General features: G+C 37.9%; 1 protein-coding gene across 2 annotated transcripts in view; it reads right to left on the bottom strand.

Moving 5' to 3' along the window:
• ABCC4 (ATP binding cassette subfamily C member 4 (PEL blood group)) overlaps positions 1-19,289 on the bottom strand; it is a 194,821-nt gene that overhangs the window by 63,293 nt on the left and 112,239 nt on the right. For both annotated transcript variants that reach the window (XM_034417531.3, XM_087895456.1), the window contains exons 20-21: positions 12,508-12,587; positions 1,982-2,132 (exon numbers count right to left, since the gene is read on the bottom strand). In XM_034417531.3, the coding sequence (XP_034273422.2) occupies positions 1,982-2,132; positions 12,508-12,587 (231 nt within the window). The remainder of the gene's footprint in view (positions 1-1,981; positions 2,133-12,507; positions 12,588-19,289) is intronic.

Below are 19,289 nucleotides of genomic sequence, written 5' to 3'. Positions count from 1 at the left end.
TACAAAAACAGTAAGTGTTTCTCTAAAATTATCTTAATGCTTATTTAAAAATCATTATAAAATTATTGCCACCCAGAGTCACTTGAACTGCAAGATGGGCGGCAAATAAATTTGATAAATAAACAAACCAAAAAATAAATAATGCAGAAGTTGCAGGGACTGATACTCAACTGATGTACATACAGCCATGATTAGGTTATCTTGTTTTTGAATTGTTATAGTCAGTAACAAAATATCTATATGACTTAGAATCAGTGGTGAAATCCAATTTTTTTTACTACCGGTTCTGTGGGCGTTGGCTTGGTGGTTGTGGTGTGGCTTGGTGGGCGTGGCTTGGCGGGCATGGCAGGGGAAGGATACTGCAAAATCTCCATTCCCACCCCACTCCAGGGGAAGGATACTGCAAAATCCCCATTCCCTCCCCACTCCTGGGGGAAGGATATTGCAAAATCTCCATTCCCACCCCACTCTGGGGCCAGCAAGAGGTGGTATTTGCCGGTTCTCCGACCTGCTCAAAATTTCTGCTACCAGTCTAGAAACCAGTCTAGAAACTGTCAGAACCTGCTGGATTTCACCCCTGCTTAGAATGAATTCTACTGACATCTTTCACAGTGAAGAACACAAAGCAGAAGTTAGAATAAAGTGGAAAAATGTTGTTTATACCTACTCAGCACCAGAAGGTCTGGCACAAAAGCTGAGCAGGCAATATTTTGAGACAGGTAGATAGAAACGCTGACTAGCAGTGGAAAGGCAGAGTTGGGGGGGGGGATGGCTAATGAAAAAAATGTAGTCTTTATGCTATAGTTATTCTGTAGAATTGAGGTCATTTAGCAATCTATAATATACAGTATTTAAGTAGGTTGCAACTTCCTAGCTTGTCCTCTGTTTCTTTTGTAACAAGAGCTATGGTGGCACAGTGGTTAGAATGCAGTATTGCAGGCTAAATCACTGCTTACTGTCAGGAGTTGGATCTGACCAGCTCAAGGTTGACTCAGCCTTCCATCCTTCTGAAGTTGGCAAAAAGAGGACCCAGACTGTTGGGGGCAATAGACTGACTCTGTGAACTACTTAGAGAGGGCTGTAAAGCACCATGAAGCAGTACATAAATGCTATTGGCTAGTGCTAACTCCAAATTTTCACATATTTTCATTATTAAGAATAAGGGATGTGTCAATTATAATTCATAGCTGAATTGCTGAAATAAAGAGAAAAGAGAAAACAGGATAATTTTTTTTTTAAGCAAAATCAGAAACAGGCAACTTGTGAGGTGCAAGAGTCACATTCCTTTTCTTTCCCAGCCTCCAGTGGTCACTGGGCTCATCCACTCTTTTTGGACTTATTCATTTAAAATAAAATTGGTGTATTGAGTACTGTGAGAGCTGAAAGCATTTCCTTCACTTTTTATTTCAGCAAATTTCTCAATCGTTCCTAATGTCAAATTCAGACAAAGCACATGGGAGATTGTGCTCAGCTGGTGAGAGAAAAAGGTACATATGTTGTGTCTATTACTGAGAGCAAGAAATTAAGAGTTTTTGGCATTCTTGGAAATGGAACGTTTTATATGTGCTGGAAATGGATTTTTATACGTGCCATTAAGGGCTACAAGAGGGGATGAGCTGAAGGAGTGTTCAAAATCACTACCAAAATATACATATACTCGTGTTTCCCCGAAAATAAGGTGAGGTTTTATTTTCTTTTGGGTCACAAAATAAGCACTAGGGCTTATTTTTCAGGGATATTGTGGCTGCAGCACCATAAGCATCCAGATGGAATGGGCTACGGAGGTTCTTAAGTAGGGCTTATTTTGGGGGATAGAGTTTATATTAGGTGCATGCGTAAAAACATGCTAGGGCTTATTTTTGGGATAGCTCTTATTTTCAGGAAAACAGGGGTATGTACAGGAGGAAAACCAACTTTGCATGCGAGCAATTTGCAGCAAGGAACGCAACGATTCCCAAATTGTTAAAATTAAAACACCTACTGGTAGATTCCAAACGTTTGATATCTCTTGATGTATCCAAAAAGTAGCGTCGAAGAAATATGAAAACAATAAGAAGAGGAACCAATGGGATGAGAATCCAGGGTATCACAGCAATTGCCACGCCGACCACCCCACACACCTGAAGAAAGGTCTGCCAGAAGAAAAAGTAAACAGGAACCATCATCAAACCTCTAAGTTTTCAAAAGTTCTTCTGAGAGTCCTGCTCACAACACTGTACCAAGAGATAGTGATGTTCAGAGAAGACCATCCCAAAGTCCATACAGTCATATAAACGGACATAGTATTTGGGAAACATTTTCTAATTATTTCTACTAACACCCAAAATTCATTTATGGTCCTTCCACAACATGCCCATTGTTCTGATTTCACAACAAAAATCAAAAGGACATGATGTTTAGCAAATTGCAAGTCTCACTTGCTGTATCATTTCTGCCCACCCCAATCTGCAAGGTAATGATGTTAATGAACTAACTAAATGGCAATGGTTAAGATGGCTGAAAGGTACTTTTGGAGCATAAAAAAACAGCAACTAAGTTCCAGAAGCCCACAGCTGAACGCAACATGTGAAATTGCCACCACACCAAGATCATAGAAATCAAGCAGAGTCAGAAACACCAAAATTGATTTCTCCTAAACTAGGTTCCAAATTTTCCAAGCCTGGTCTTAGCTCCATAAAGCTCCCTAGTCTTTTGGTTTCCTTTCAGCCAAGCCCTTTGTGATTCTGGGGCTTATCTCAACTTTTAGGCTCTCTACTATTTTCTCCTAGCTCCTTGCTTTAACATTATCTCTACCACTATTGTCTTTTTCTGGGGGGGGGGGTTCTACCTTTTTAGGGTTAATTTAGGGTTAATTTAGCAATTAATTAACTGCTTAATTAATCTTTCTTTTTACCCTGCTTTTTACTGTCCCCAGAACTATAAAATGGCCTCATCAAAGCTTTATTTATACACAGGCTAAATTTACCATCATGCACTTGCTTGAAGTATGCTTGAAGTAAATGAATTAGAGAATGAATTTTCTCTTTGGTTTCAGGGTCATGTTTACTTACAACCTTAAGAAACAAAATCTCTCAGATGGGAATATTCTGGAAAACAAAACCTGCTCGTGGAAGGAAAATAAAAGAGCGGGGATATTGTTAGGATGATGAAGTTCTGACACACCATTGTCTGACACACATCCTATCTTTGGAAGGAATTTTACAGAAGCCTCATTAACATTAAACTTATGAAAGGGTGGGTCATTCTAATATCATGCATATGAAAAACTCAACTTGCATGCAAATAAACTGTTAATGAAATAGTCTCAAAAGGCAGACACCTTATTGCACAGGCAACAACCAAGCCCTGTACAGAAAGAAAAGGCATCTGATTTCCCAACTTATGCAAATTGAACAATATCCTTGGAAAACACGTGGCCATTTCATAATGAATTAAACTTTACCTCTCCCTTTTCTTTTAGAGCCGCCTTTCTTTAAACTATCATCATAAGGGCTGCAGTTTCTACACAGAGGGGGGAAGGAGGTGAATCAAGCTGATCTAAAGGATTTGGCTTGATGTTCAGGGGAAAAAAGGAGCTAAAACTGGAGCAGGCAGAGGGTTTGGTGAACTGGTGGAATAAGAACAGCTTGGTTCTAAATGTAAGAAAAACAAAAGAGATCGTTATCAATTTCAGAAAAGACATGCACAGCCATACACCTCTGTGCATTAATGATTTAACTGTGGAGGTGGTTAGTAGTATTGAGTTTCTGGGTTAACTTGGCCGTTCAACAGTGAGGCACTGGTGAAGCTGGCATAGCAGCACCTGCATTTCTGCATCGTGTAAGAATAGCACATCTTCCTTCCCCTGTCCTTACCACTTTCTATCGAGGGACGATTGAAAGCATCTGTCGTATGGCATTGGTTTGGAAATATTACGGTTTCAGACAGGAAGGCCGTGCAGAGAGTGGTGAGGACGGCAGAAAAAATCTATTGGGAATTCACTTCCTTTTATCCAGGACATGGCATATAAGTGATGCTTGACCAGGGTTCGCAGTATTGTCTGGGATCCTACACATCCTTTCCATGACCGGTTTTCTTTGTTACCTCCTGGGAGGAGGCTTCGCAGCTTCCAAAGCAGAACAACTGGATTCTGTAATAGCTTTATACCATATAGTATCAACCTTGTTAACTCTCAAGACTTTTTGCTATGTATTCAAAATGGACTGTGATTAAGATATATATATATATATCTGTGTGTGCACAGCATATGATTGGTGTGTGTGTATTTCTTTTGAGGGAGTGCATTAGAATTTCATTTGTAATGTGTGCCAGTGTTTATACAGAAAAAGTGACGATATCTTAAATATATTGCCCAGGTTTTAAAATGAAGTCTCCTCCCGTTGACAAGGACTGACCAGGTGAAAGAAAGGTCTCTTTCCCAGCCCCCCTCAGCCCCCCCTCTCTCTATGTAGTTTCTCTTCTATCGAGAGTCAGAGTGTGCTATCTTTGCCACCAGCAAGAAAAATATTTTCATACGTTAATTGGCTTGATTTATATATTGCCTTTCTACACTAGTAAATGTTTAAGAGGACTAAGAGCATGTAAAAAGTAAAAACATAGTTTAAAATATTAAAAGAAAAAAAAACAGATAACAAGATGTTATCTCGAGAATTTTTCCTGCAGATCTTAACCGCTAAGCAAGTTAGCACTGCAAAGGGAATCAGATTCCTTGGACAATCAGGCTCCAGAGTATTCAGGGCTTTAAAGGCTGGTGTAGCAAGATCTATGTGTTGGTGAATTACACAGACGCATCCATCGGGGATCAGGGCACAATACGGATTTACCTTGCTATTATAGCTGACTTCCAGAACTTTTACTAATGTTCCAGTTTAGCCTACCGCCCTGGACTTTGTGTAGCTTTCTAGATCAATCAAGGTTGATTAGTGCTGCCACCTAGCTGAGCCACACTGAAACTTTACATTGTGCTCAGTAAGCAATATATAACAAGAATACCTGTCTTAACACAGGGATCAAATGATCCCTAGACTTTACAGATTAACAGCCTAACTGTGACATTTCATATCAATACCCGGACATTTCTCAGGATGCTATAGAGAGCTGCTACTCTATATTACTCCTTCTACAAAAAAGCAAAGCAAATGGACAAAAAAGAACATCTTTAAATCTCACATGTGTTTAAATCTATACAAATATTTTACAAGTCTTACCCTCAGATTCATTTAGCTTACATATTTATCCCTTGAGATCCAATATTGATAATTTGCACTGGTAATTTTACTTCAAAAAAACTCCCTTTGAATCAGAAAGTAAAATCTGAGATCTATTTGTGTCAAACAGAAAAAAAAAATCCCCCATTTTGTTTATAAATACATCCATAATATATCAGTAGTTTAAGGCAATGTAAAAGATTTGTACTTATCACCATTTAAAACAGGATTGTTACACTCTATGAGTGACAGGGGAATTAAAAGATTTGTAGAAGCTAAGAAGTTGTTAGAAATGTTAATGGAATCACTTGATCTTTTCTTCCTTCTGCTACAGAAACTCTTCCTGCCAGGAAATTATGTTACAGTGTTCATAGAAATGTTTTGAAGGGATAAAATCCGCAGTCTTTTGTAAAAAGAAATTAGAAATGTAGACAAGGGAAGATGGAGCAATTTAGAAAAGCAGGAGAATGCTTGACTGGCCTATGGGAACCCTGGGTTTAAGGCAACTCCATATTCATTGTTGGCATGAAAAACTCAGGAGTACAATAAATGCTGAAGAGCAAATGGCCCACAGGTACTTAAACATCACTGATGCAAGCCATGTTCCAGGATATGGATATGTGACCCAAATCTCTATAATTAAAGGCTGTCTCACCAAGGCTTCATTTAAGGATTTAAAGATAGCAAAAATGGGAGAATAAGATTATTCCCCTGATGTGGAAGACCATCATATCAAGAGAAAACAGGATCTTCTATCCCTTCCTGGCCAATACTGGTGCTACCCTCATCCTATGGCTAGTCTACAACGTCTTTTGAGACAGTTCTCAGAATTGTATTTTGGGAGGTGACTATGACACCGCCCAACTCCTAGCTTCAGGAATTTTCTTTGATTGTAACCACCTAATTAATTAATGCTTGTGATGTGTGTGGCTATGGGGAACATAAAGCAGCCTCTTCTGAGTCTATAGATGAGACTCAATTTGCTCCCTATCCTGCCTTCCCATTAATTTTATTTACTGACAGTTGCTCCTAAGCCTTGAGGTTGTCTATCAGTAATTAATATCATTCATTATGACAGCAGTGACATAATGTATATTTCTGAAATGCAGGGGCGATTATGTCAACACCCCCTCCCCCAAGTTACAATTAAAGGGAATAATCTAAATGTGATTGATATTCAAAGGTGTTCACTCCACTAAAATGCAGACGTGCAAGCATTTAATTTAGCACATAACCAAATCCCAATTATGGTATTATGTAAATCAGTATTTGTTTGTTTTAGTGTTGCATTACCTCAACTGTGGTAAATGTTACCAGGAAAGTAGTATCACACAGCTTTAAAATGCAGTGGTGCAATTTAAAGCAAAGAGAGAAGTGAGAAGACATGAAACCTTTATCTAACTTGGTGTTTTGCCATCAGCCAAAAACCAGGGAAATAATGGCTGGTTGCCACTGCAAACAATGCAACACAACAACTGGAAAATGCAAAATGCAAGAGTGCGAGAGGAAGAAAAGAATGACTGCCAATCTTTCTTTCAGATCCAAATAGTTTATCTTTTAAAAAAAACCCAAAAACTTTTTAGGAAAAGTCAACATTCACTACCTTCAGTGAACATCAAACCTGGGGTAGAATTTTGAATATTTTTAAACACCATGGAATGTTGTTTTTCTGCAATTTGGAAACTCCTTCTTCTGCATATTTGCATTAAAGTGCAATAAAGTTAATGTAAAGAAATTATACAGTCCATATTGTGAATTCCAGGTGCTTGTAAAGGAATGCAAGACCTTTTTCGTTTTCAAAATTATTGCAAATGGTTTTTTAAAGGGTATCAGTAAAACACCAATTTCAAGCACATTCTTTAACAAAGAATATATAAAATGGAAAATGTGTAACAGTGTTCAAGGAGGTCTGGCAATACAGTGGCAGTCAGGAAGAGGTACTTAACATGATTTTCAGATGCCAAAATAATTTGATCATCTTAGCTTCAACAGGGAGCATCATCTGCACTTCTGTTTTAGACAGCAAAATGTTTTGAGTCAGTCATACCTTGCCAGACTGACAAGGCAAAGAAGCCTATAGGGGTTCTTCTCTACCACCAACTTCTTCTTTCTTATCCAACTTGTTCAAACTTTCCGTTTCCAAATGCTGAGTCAAGGGCAGCAAGATTACTTCATGAACAAAAATGGAAGGACATTTTGATTCACACAATGGACAAATGGCTGCAAAAGTTGATGGAGTTAACAGAGATGGCTAAACTGACTGCTTTGATTAAAGAAAGAAAGACAACTACTTTTGTTTCTACTTGGAAACCGCTTCTGGACTTTGTGCTTGAGATGAGAAAAAAATGAAACTTTGATTTTGAGTTTTACCAATTGGATAGATTTGTTGTTATAGAAATGGCTAGCTTATACTACTATGTAAAAGTAAAAAGTTGAGGTTTGATGTTAGTATCTTATTTTACTGCCTCAAAGGGAGTCAGAAGTCAATGCCTTTTCTTTCTTTCTTTCTTTCTTTCTTTCTTTCTTTCTTTCTTTCTTTCTTTTTCTTTCCTTTTCTACACTTTTCCCTTCCCTATTTTTCCTATTATTTGCTCTTGTACTTTTGTCTTTTATATTGTAAACTAATTAAAAAATACAAATGCTGGGAAGCTAGATCATATCAACAGAGGGACCCTGATCTTTGAAGACCACTGCCACCAATCTCTCTTTTTCTTATAGGCTACAACTTTGCTCTGAAATACCCTTGAGTTGTTATGGGGACATTAACCTAAATAGGTATTTCTTCCATTAGCTCAACCATCCCACATAATCATTGGAGTAGCCCATAAAAGACAGATATAGGTGAACCATCGTAAGCTGAAACAAGGCTATTCCTGTTGCTCTGAAAAAAAAATACTAAGTGTATACTGGATTCTGATTTAGTTTTTAAATTAGAAACAAAACAGAGAAGTGGCAGTTAATTGTTACTGAAGATAAAATATATATATGGAAGTCTACTTTGCCAATGAATTGTGGTGAAGGAAGGAGACAGATGGGAGAGGCCCTTAAGCATCTCAAAATGACAACCACATTGAAAACTAAAAGATGCTGAACTGTCTTCCAACACACTTCCCCTGACATTTCCACACAATGAAATGTAAGGGTCAACGGTATTGAAACAAACAAGCAGTTTCACTCATTTGCACCTATGAAAAGAAGCGACCCTAGCCATTGTTGTCATTTTAGGCACTTTTTGTTCTTAATATCCAAACACAGCAGCCTTTTTTATTTTATTTTGAAAAAAATTACTGCAGCCACCTCACTTGCATTTTCCTTTTCTTTGGCATTTTCACTTCATAAAAGCTGCAGTCAATGTGTTTTTGTGTGTGGTGAGAAGGGATGACATTTCCAGTGGTGGTCTTGTCCACAGTCTACATTGGTGGCTCAAGTAGTCTCAGGATTAGGTCTTTGTGTGCAATGAAAGGATATGAAAAGTCAGTTATTTAAACTCAGTCAAGCTGTTGATTTTGGGGAGGGAAAAAGGGGCTTTTCAATTCACCAGCTTCAATAAATCACTGGCCTTTTCTTTCTCATCCAAGGGCAGCTGCAGATAGCATACAATGTTCCCCCAGAAACAAAACAAAATCTTAAGATTTTTTTTTTAATGCAACATTTAGAAGGGGCAGGAACATAAATTAAAGTTAACAGATGTATATTTCCAAACATTCTACAAAACGCTCCAGTCGGTCTGCTGCATTAAAGAGAATCTGAAAATGCTTTGCAAGACAATGTTAACACTTTTAGAAAGAAACATACCCATAAAGTGTTTAAGACAGGAAGTGAAAAAGAAAGAGAAAGGAAAATGTGTATATATTTAAAAAAAGGAAATGGGGAAAAAAAAGATTTTGATTAGCACATTTGGCATAATTTATCAGTGAATAATTTTTTTAAATGGCAGTATAGAGTCCAAAGGATTGCTGTACTCTTAAATTTCTATGACTCCAGTTCTTTAAAAATATTTAAGCTTGCAGTCCTGAACAAGATTAAATGCTGTAGGATTTATCTCTGGCTAAGGATATATAGAACTGCATTGTGCATGTAGCGATTTTAATAGTATTTTGTACAGAATTAACAAAATAACTAAAAAGTAGAGCCATCAACTACAAGGAAACTTACTCTTTAGTAATCATTTTCAGTATATTATATATTATCCTGTAAGTAAATCCCACTGAAAACAAATTAGCACCCTTTCAAAGGTATTGCTAGAAGGTCACAGCAATGCTCTATTTCCTGCATAGTTGGATGATTGGGGAAAATTTTCCTCTAGTCTACATATAGATATATTTTTGCAAAACTAAAATATTCAACTGCGAGAAAAGCAGGGGGGGGGAACCTGAAATGCTTCTGAATGACCCTACCACAACTTGGAAAATGAACCACTTCTTCAATGCAAATCGTCTCAAGAAAAGCTTCTGCACACAACGTGTGAGGAACTGGTTACAGCATTGTTTATCGAGTTTCACTTGATTCCTCCTGACAACCATTTGAACAATGACTATTGGGAAATGTCTCTCAAATTGTCAACAACAATAGCAAAGGCTCAGCGCTTTTATTCTCAGTTAATACTGATTTTTTCCCCTTTTTTAAAAAAAAGAAAGAGAAAATATTTCTTCCTGAAGGGATTAGAGGTTCCCTTATAAAAGACACCTGCAAACAAAACAAATGACAAAAGATCTTTATCATATTCAATAATAGGGATCCATTGTACAAAGCTGGGCTTCTCCAGACACAAATAAACCAGAAGCCCTTCACAATTCAACTAAAATGCTTCAACTAAATCAATGCTGCCCACAATTAAGAGAGGGAATTTTTTTAAGAAGGGAATATATAAACTGAAAGCTGGTAACATCCCATTTACTTTCTCATGCATCTGAAATCATTTCAGAAGCACTATAGTTACAAAGGAGAATTATTATGTTTTTCACTGACAAAAAAAATCAGGGAGGAAACTGTGAAGAAATTCATCCTTGTCATATCTATTCAGAGCCCTTTTTAAGTGAGTAGGCTAGGCATGTAACTGTTACTGATCAGTCTATGCGTCTTAAAAAACTACCTGAAAGTGACTCCTCACTAGCATTAAATCTGGAGGGTTTTTAGTTACTTAACCTGAGGCAAATAAAATATAAGGATTTTGTGCTAGAAAAAGAAACATGGAATTCATTTTTGATCTCTTAATCTAGGAAAGTCACTTGGTCCTTAGGTTGATAGAGTAAACTGACTAAAATTAATAGGATTAAAATTAGTCTGGCACTAATTGTTCAAGCATGCACTGGATCATTAAATCAAGTACACATCAGGAAAAGTCAATTCATCGGAAGACAAAACTAATCCTTACATTGTATCTTAGAGTATAAAATGCAGAACTACTAACGGTAGGAACTCTTGGCATAAATGATTCAGGAGCAACAATGCATAATGTTTTTTTAGGATTGTTGCGTCATTTTCCTAGATTGTAAATTTTGGAGGAGATACCAATATGAAATAAAATAAATTATGCCGAACATGCGTTCAGGTGGTAAAAGAGATCATGTTGCCCTACCGACTAAGGCCTTTTTACCACATAATATACTGTGCTATCATGTCTGAAGAAGCCCCATATCTGAAATGAAATAAAATGGCCACGATCCCATTCGAAGTTCGCTGCAAAGGGATGATTTTCTTGTATGTTTCATATGAGTTTTAGAGTTCAACATAGTGTGTTACGACCACTCAAAAAGAAAAAGAGCTTAAAAGGCAGATTTCTACAAAGGAATTCTTTTCTAAAATCTGTTGGACTGGAGCTTTAAAAAGCAAGCTAAAACTTTCAGAAAATGTTGAGCTTTTCCCTCTCTTTGTTACTGTGGACACAATAAATAAATAAAGTTTATTGTCATTGTACGTGTATACACAGTATATCCATACAACAAAATTTACATAACACCCAAAGAAGAGACCCAACTCACATGACAATCCTCAGACACACCCCCACCCACCAAAAATTCCCCACCCCTAAAACCACCGAAGCATCCATACAACAGACCAAGGAATGCTGTCCAACAGCTCACTGATGGTGGCCCTTTAGTTCATTGTTGAGTGCAATTATATAAACAAGACTAATTTTCTTTAAAAACAAGGAAAAGAACAGAAGTCAAGTCTCAATAAATTGCTGATAATGGCCATGAATATATAACTATTCAATGCACAGACAATTTAATCTCTCTTCTGAATCTATTGCTAGATTCAGAAGAGGTAAGTAAGTACTGGCTAACATTGGAAATAAATGTGGTAATCGAATAAGTGTTAACTTTGTCAATGCAACTACGCTCACTATCAATATGGCCCACCCTTCAGATAAATATAAACATATAGGTAAAACATAGTCTGGGAACATGGTAATATCTTGATGTCACTAGTAAACTCTCTATTGAGTTAACTTAATTCCTGATAAGAATATGTCCATGTTTGTGTTATCTTGGCAGCAATATGAAAATGGTTTGCCATTGCAATCTTCAGGATTGATTTCCCATCCAAGAGTAATTAAGTTCAATCCTGCTTAGGCTTTTGAGCTCAAGCACTAGGCTGCTATCACCAGCTGAGGGCTTAAGAACTGTGAAGGGGTTCCAAACAAGACCATATCATAACTGGGAATATCACTTCCTGTGTTGGGCTTCCTGCAAGGTTTCCAGAAAAGACATTTGAGACTGTCCTGAAACCCAAATATTTTGCCACAATTTAATCCATTACGACTTCCTTGATACAAACATCGTTCATACTTAGAACTTTTTGTATTTATAATACTTCTTTCTTTTGTTTCCATTGAAGCTATTATTTTCAGAAGTATTATTACTAATCTCTTCTTTGTAAATGACCACACCTATTTCAATCCAAGCAGCTATAGTAAACATTGGCTTCTTTGAGGAAGTACATGCATAATTAGGTTAATCGGTGCTATCTTTTCATGTGAGCTGATTGTTCCTTTACTGTGGATATGTTTCATAACACTGCAGAAAGCTTGCCAAATGTCTCAAAGGCAAACCAGGTACAACTTACCAAGCATTAAACTACTACATACTGAAACCCTGACATAATGGTAAACTGTTAAGAGCCACTCCTACCAGCCACTTATTACTCATTTCTTCTTCCCAGTCACTACCACTTGTTCTACAGTTTTGGACTACACCCTTCTCAAACAAGTACTTTCACTAAACTCATTACATACACACATACGTGTCATCAAGACCTAGGATACCCCAAACCCAAATCTGCAAAAGTCCTAGATTACCTGTACAAAGTCCAAGAATGTTAGTGGCAACAAGTCATCCAAATGGCCAATATCTTTGGAGAAACGATTTAGGATTCTTCCTATAAGAAAAGAACAAAACTGAGGGTTATTAGACCAAAAAAAAATTGGGGGGAAAGTTTGTTTTTCATCATTTTTAAAAATGGAGAAAAGAAATGTGAACCTCAACCTGAACCTCATCTTGGAAATACATGCATCTCACTTTATTTGTTCCTCTGAGAAAGATGTCTTCAAGACTAAAGATTTATAAAAGTTCAACTCAACCTGACAATCAAGTCAAATAATAATTGTTATATTAGCCGCTTCCAACTGTTCCAAAATAAGTAGGATATACATGCAATAAATACATTTCCAGTTCAAACTAATTTATATCTGTGCAGAATAATACATTTTGTTCAATGGTCTAAATTATTCTTTAACATTGCAATAATTAATTTTTATAGTAACAAAAATTTTAGGATGATTGTGAAGTAAGAAAACAAATGATATACCTACTTTCTCTTTTGGTAGTGATAGACCTTTTAGTAAGTCTGAAGATATTTATATTTGAACATTGTATTGGCATACAGATATCTGTAGTTCTCTAAGAACTACAGATATTTTTGAAATCATTTTTAATAGTTTGATTAATGAAAATAAGTTCCAGGAATGAATATATATCTAACCATGCAAGTCTAGCTAAACTAGACTAATGGACTTGGGCTAACTTACCATCAGTGAATGAAACACAGATTTCTTCTGTGAATGAATAACATTTCTGATGAAATTAGAAGCCCTTATTCATTAAAGCCACAATCTTATTTTTAATTGCTTAGAAATGTTCCTTTAAAAATGTTATGACAAAGTGAAACTTTGAAGAAGCCTATTAACATTTTGCAATTAACATTTTGCAAAGCTGTGGAAGTCTCTCAAAACACTGACTGGTTAATACCAAGCTTCATCTCCATGGGTGGTGAGCTCCCCCTCATATGATGTGATCAAGCAGAGGTTAGTCAACCATCTGGTCTGGGATGTTTTAATCTGGATTCCTGCACGAGCAGGAATTCCCAGTTCAACTCCTGAGCACAGGGTTGAACTCAAATGATCTAGACCTGTGATGGCGAACCTATGGCACTCATGCCCGAAGTGGCACACAGAACCATGTCACCTGGCATGCGCGGTGTCACCCATTCCTCTTCCAGGTTTCTGGCGTGCAATGATCAGCTGGCCTTCATGTGTGCGACAGTGCCGGAAACTGGAAGAGCTGGTCTTCCATTTTCCTGCGAGATCATGCGCGCCAACCAGCTGATCATTGCACACGCATGAATGCCAGAAACCCTGCAGACTAGCGCACCAGAAACTGGAAGTTCATTTTTGGGCACACGTATGCGCCCTGAGCAGCTCCTGTTCTGGGTTGCGGCACGCATGCTCCCTTTTCAGCACTCGGTGCTGAAAAGGTTCACCAACACTGATCTAGATGGCGCTTTCTAATCAAATCTATACCAGGGAAATGCTCAGAGAAATATTGTATCAAAATTATTATGACTTAATAAGAGGACACCAAAGGAGCAGTTACCTGTGTCTGTACTGACAGTTTCCCCCATCAGTGACATGGCTGTATACATTTGAAATGATTTTTGCAAGTTGGCCATTCTTGGAGAGATTTGTGTTGTCAGAAAACGCCACCATTTCAAGCTCTAGGAAAATCTTCGTGGTTTGTTGTTGTTTTTTTGTCACTGGCGAATGATATAACTCTCTCTGATGGAGCTAACCAACCTCTGTGAGATTTATACAAGGACAGGACTGGTCCAAAACAGCCTGATTGTTTGACTAAGTATTCACACAACTGATCTTTGTTATCACTCTGAATTGAATGAAAGGAAGTCATCATGCTGACACGTAGCATATTAGATGACTTGGTTTATGAAATAAGTGAAATTCACTCAGACTTCCTTTACGTATCAGTAGAACATTCAAAGAATCTGAAAGATGACACAATATCATTGGACTGAATAAATAATAATTATGAATGGACACAATATTGTGGAAAGGTTGGAAGAAGAGGTTGTGTTCAGGACATTTTTCAGAGAAAGTACCTACAGCCTAGTCTTGCAATGTCAGGTAACTGATTGCAATGGAACATGCACATTTGCCACAAAGACATCACAAAAAGATACAAAAGACGCTAAAAAAATTCTTAGTACATTCTTTCAGATTTAGAACACCTATTCTGATTCATTCTAGGTCTGATGAATTATTTAAATTGCAAAACTTAAATGGAGAATAGGAATTTCATGCCTTGAATTTCTTGACAAGGAATTCAAATTCAAATGTGAATTCAACTATCAATCAGCTGAAAACAATTCAGACACCCAACAAAGGCTTACTGAAACAACTAACTTAATCTCTCTTTAAGTTGCATGATGAAGAGCGCACTCTAAAAGGCAATGCTAGGACAAAGAAAAAAGCATTGCCATTTAAATTTCATTTAATTAGATTTAGATTTAAATTTAATCAAATTAAGGATATATAACTAAGTGAATGCATTATTTGTATCTTACATTTCCAGCTTTCCTTTTCTGATATAGTTAATATAATTAGAATCCATGTATAATTCTATTTTCATTTTCTTCTGTTTCATTAAAAATGACAATTTCTTGTCTTTTGCAAAGGTTCTAGGCCCACACAGATGATAAACTGGTCAGATAGCGGGAAGATTTTTCCCTCTTACTCAAATGTTGTGCCCTCTAGATGTAAGGATTACAACAACAGGAATTCCTAGTCATCATATTTGGAAATTCCAGTTCTGTAATTTCTGTTTATGTGGTAGATATATGCCAACATTTCTACTATTTAGAAGATTACCACCTAATAGCTAATAGTATGGTATGGCAAGTTATAAGCTGATTAGTTTTCATATTAGCCTGAGGTTCTTACTTCTCATGATTTTTTTAAAAAAGTGCCCCTTTTCAAATATATGAATTTGTTAACGTCTACTAATGTTTACTGGCATGCATAAGACTTAATCTGAGTCACTTAGGCATAAGATCTACAACAGATAATAGTAATGATGATAGTCATCATCATCATCTTGAATTAATCCACTCCAACAAAAGGCCTCTTTTTTGAGAGTTATGGGCTGTCATGTACACCTAGTGCACATTGGTAGATAGACTTCCCAGTCTAGCAATGAGAGTGCATCATCATCATCAACAACAACTTTTAATGACCCCATAATCCCTTGCAGGGTAGAGTCTAGGCAACTGAAATAGAGCTGAGTGATTACTGGCTGGATGCCCTTCCTATCGCCAATGTGGAGTTATATTCAGCAGATATATTCTCATCGTGCCCAGAGAGAGAAATATTAGTCTCTACCTAGGATCAAACTCACAACCTCCTGATTGTGAGGCTGATCGAGAGCTCCACCTCTAGGCCACCACACCACCTAGTGTACGATTGGGCCCAAATTCACCCACCCAGCTTCCATGCTAAGAGAGGACTATAATCTGAATCTCACTCAGGGGTGGGCTGCTGGGAGTTTGCAGGGGTTCGGGAGAACCTCTAGCTACGATTCTGTGCAGTTCAGAGAACCCCCAAATCCCACTCCTGGATGGCCCCTCCCACCCCGCCCCTCCTCTCCCAGGAGTCTCCACATGGGCTGTTTTGGATGCAGGTAAGTGCAGGGCATGCGCAGAGGCCCGTTTCCAGTCTCCAGAGGGCCTCCAGTGCCTGGGGAGACCATTTTTGTCCTCTCGGGGGCTTGAGGAAAATCTCCAGAGCCCAGGGAGAGCAAAAATGCTCCGCACCACCACCGTGGTGCAGGAGGCCAACTAGGCCATGCCCACCATGGCCACGCCCACCCAGCAACCAAGCAGAGAACCCCTTGCTAAAATTTTTGAGGCCCATCCCTGATCTCACTGCTTCTACTCCAGCACAATAACTACTATGAGACAGAAACACATATACACATATACATAGAAACACAAAACAAATATAAGGACTAAAAAAAAAAAAAAAAAAAAAGCAAAATAATAAACATTTATAACTTTAGAAATCTTTGTGATTGTTTCTGTTTTCTTCCTCTCTGTTATTCATGCAGGTCAGTAATATATAACTGACCATAATACAATACACATATATATTAAATGCATATATATTTCATATTGCTTCTTGAGATGTATGGAAAAACTGTACGTGAACCACAAGCTGGCCTGTGGAATATGGGATAAATGTCCATAATGCAAAAGGTGTCAGGCTTTGTTTCCAATTTTTTCACAAGGTCGTATTTCATTCTCCTTTCGAAGAGGATGGGATTTTTTTCTCCTTTACAAATTTATTAGCTCCTCCATAAACTTTTCAAAGCTTGCAATAGGTACAGGTTATGAGATAAACACTGTAAAACCTCTGTCTCTAATTCAAACTAGTATGGTGTAAAGTAACATCTAAAGTTATGAGAACTGCTAATGAGTGCCAGAATAATATAATTTGGCTTCAGAGCCAAGTGAGTATCAAGCCTAGCCAATAGCTGTACTAATCATTCCAAAAGGAAGATTATTTATATGCAATATTCCCATTTTAAAATGACTACTTAGTTCTCATGGGTAATCAAGTTGCTAATCAACTCCAACAAACTGTAGCTTTGATGTCGGGCTTGCAATGTTTTGTTAAGCAATGCAGTATTTTAAAAAGAATGTTTGCCAGAAATTCTAGTAGGGAAAAATAGTTTTGCTTTAAAAATCAAGGGAATGGGAGTTATTCAGCCTAGGAAAATGATCCGTTAAAAAGAAAAAAAAAGCGAACAGGCCTTTTAATCTGACTAATTCACGTGTTAATTTTTGGAACGATGAGTAGAGGCATATGATTTGGAAAGGACTGGTACATGAGCACAATTATAAATACGAATGTAGCAGGGATTCAGTGATACGTCATTCGGAAAGTTTCGCTCTAGAGCAAGATAACAATTTTGAAACTGTTTTGCTTAACAAAACAGGCCTATCTTTTGTAAACTTGCAGCATGTAATGAAAATTATACCAAGTTCTAAAGAAGACCATTTCTGGAATTGCACCCCTTAGAAGAGAGGGATGTCCAAGGCTGTATATTTATTCATTTCTCAAACATACTTGAATGTTGCTGCAATTAAAAAGAAATATTGGTGGCTCACATAAAACATTTAATACAAATCCTGTATAATTCTTTTTAAAAATTCCACAATGCTACAGTTAAAAATATCGGAACAGCACCTCAAATCAGAGGAGGGCTTTTAAAAGGTTCCATCTTTAAAGGTAAAGGTAAAGGTTCCCCTCGAACATATATGCTAGTCGTTCCCGACTCTAGGGGGTGGTGCTCATCTCCGTTTCAAAGCCAAAGAACCAGCGCTGTCCGAAGACGTCTCCGTGGTCATGTGGCCGGCGTGACTAAATGCCAAAGGCACACGGAACGCTGTTACCTTCCCACCAAAGGTGGTCCCTATTTTTCTACTTGCATTTTTTATGTGCTTTCGAACTGATAGGTTGGCAGAAGCTGGGACAAGTAACGGGAGCTCACCCCGTTACGTGGCACTAGGGATTCGAACCACTGAACTGACGACTTTTCGATCGACAAGCTCAGTGTCTTAGCCATTGAGCCACCACGTCCCTTTTGTTCCATCTTTAGAAGCTTGCAAAAAAACAACAAAGAGGGAGTCAGCCTGATCTTCACAGGGAGCGTATTCCATAATATTCCTCAACTTACAACCATTCGTTCAGTGACCATTTGAAGTTACAACAGCTTTGAAAAATTTATTATCGGTTTTCACACTTACGAGCATTGCGGCATCCCCAATTCCCCATGGTCATGTGATCAAAATTTGGTTGCTTGAGAACTGGCAGTTGCACTATCCCAGGGTTATGTCATCACCATTTGTAACCTTCCCAGCTGGCTTCCGACAAATGAAGTCAATAGGGGAAGCCAGGTTCACTTAACAACTGCAAGATCCACTTAACAGCTGCAGTGATTCACTTAAGAACTGAGGCAAAAATGATCGTAAAATGGTGCACAACTCACTTAACAATTGAAATGTGTTTGAATATTAGTAGCTTGGGTTGGTAGTTAGGAAGGCTGTTGGGTTGAGTTTTGAGCTTTGAGCTTGGCAATTTGGTTGCAAACGTTTCGTCACCATTTGAGGAGACATCAAATTGTGCTTGTCTGTCAGTGTTTAAAGACCTGTGTTCTGACAGACGAGAAAAATTCAAAACACACTGACTATGTCTCCTCGAATGGTGATGAAACATTTGCCAAGTTCTGAACTCAAACCAACAGCCTTACTTAACAATTGACTTGCTTGGCAACAGAAATTTTGGGCTCTGTTGTGGTCTAAGACCAGGACTACCTGTAGTAACTTCTTGACTCAGGTGTTACCCACACAAATGTAAGACTTACAGCAATTTCTAGATCCAATCAGGGGGCCCAAAATAGCTGGAGGTGTTGGCCCTGGAGGTGTCTAGTTGCCAAGCCATGGCAACCAATGGAGTCCTTTGCAAAATCAACATTATGTGCTCCCAGTGACAGAAGCTCAAAAGTATGTGGGCTGCGGCATTTTGAAACTTTGGTTTCCAGGTAGAGTGCTTTATAGTAGTAGCTGCCTAGATGAACTATGGCAATGCTACTCAATCTTGACAAGATGTAGAGGGATTTCAATTCCCAGAATTTCCCAGCCAGCAAGGTTGAGGAATATTGGTCTACAGCAGTGGTCACCAACCTTTTGGGCACCAAGGACCAGTTCTGTGGACAGAGGTTTTTCCACAGA

The sequence above is a fragment of the Pantherophis guttatus genome, chromosome 5, assembly GCF_059756535.1.
Source record: "Pantherophis guttatus breed Tessera chromosome 5, ASM5975653v1, whole genome shotgun sequence".
NCBI lineage: Eukaryota > Metazoa > Chordata > Lepidosauria > Squamata > Colubridae > Pantherophis > Pantherophis guttatus.
Note: the sequence above shows the minus strand (reverse complement) of the source record. Positions and strands in the feature narration are given on the sequence as shown.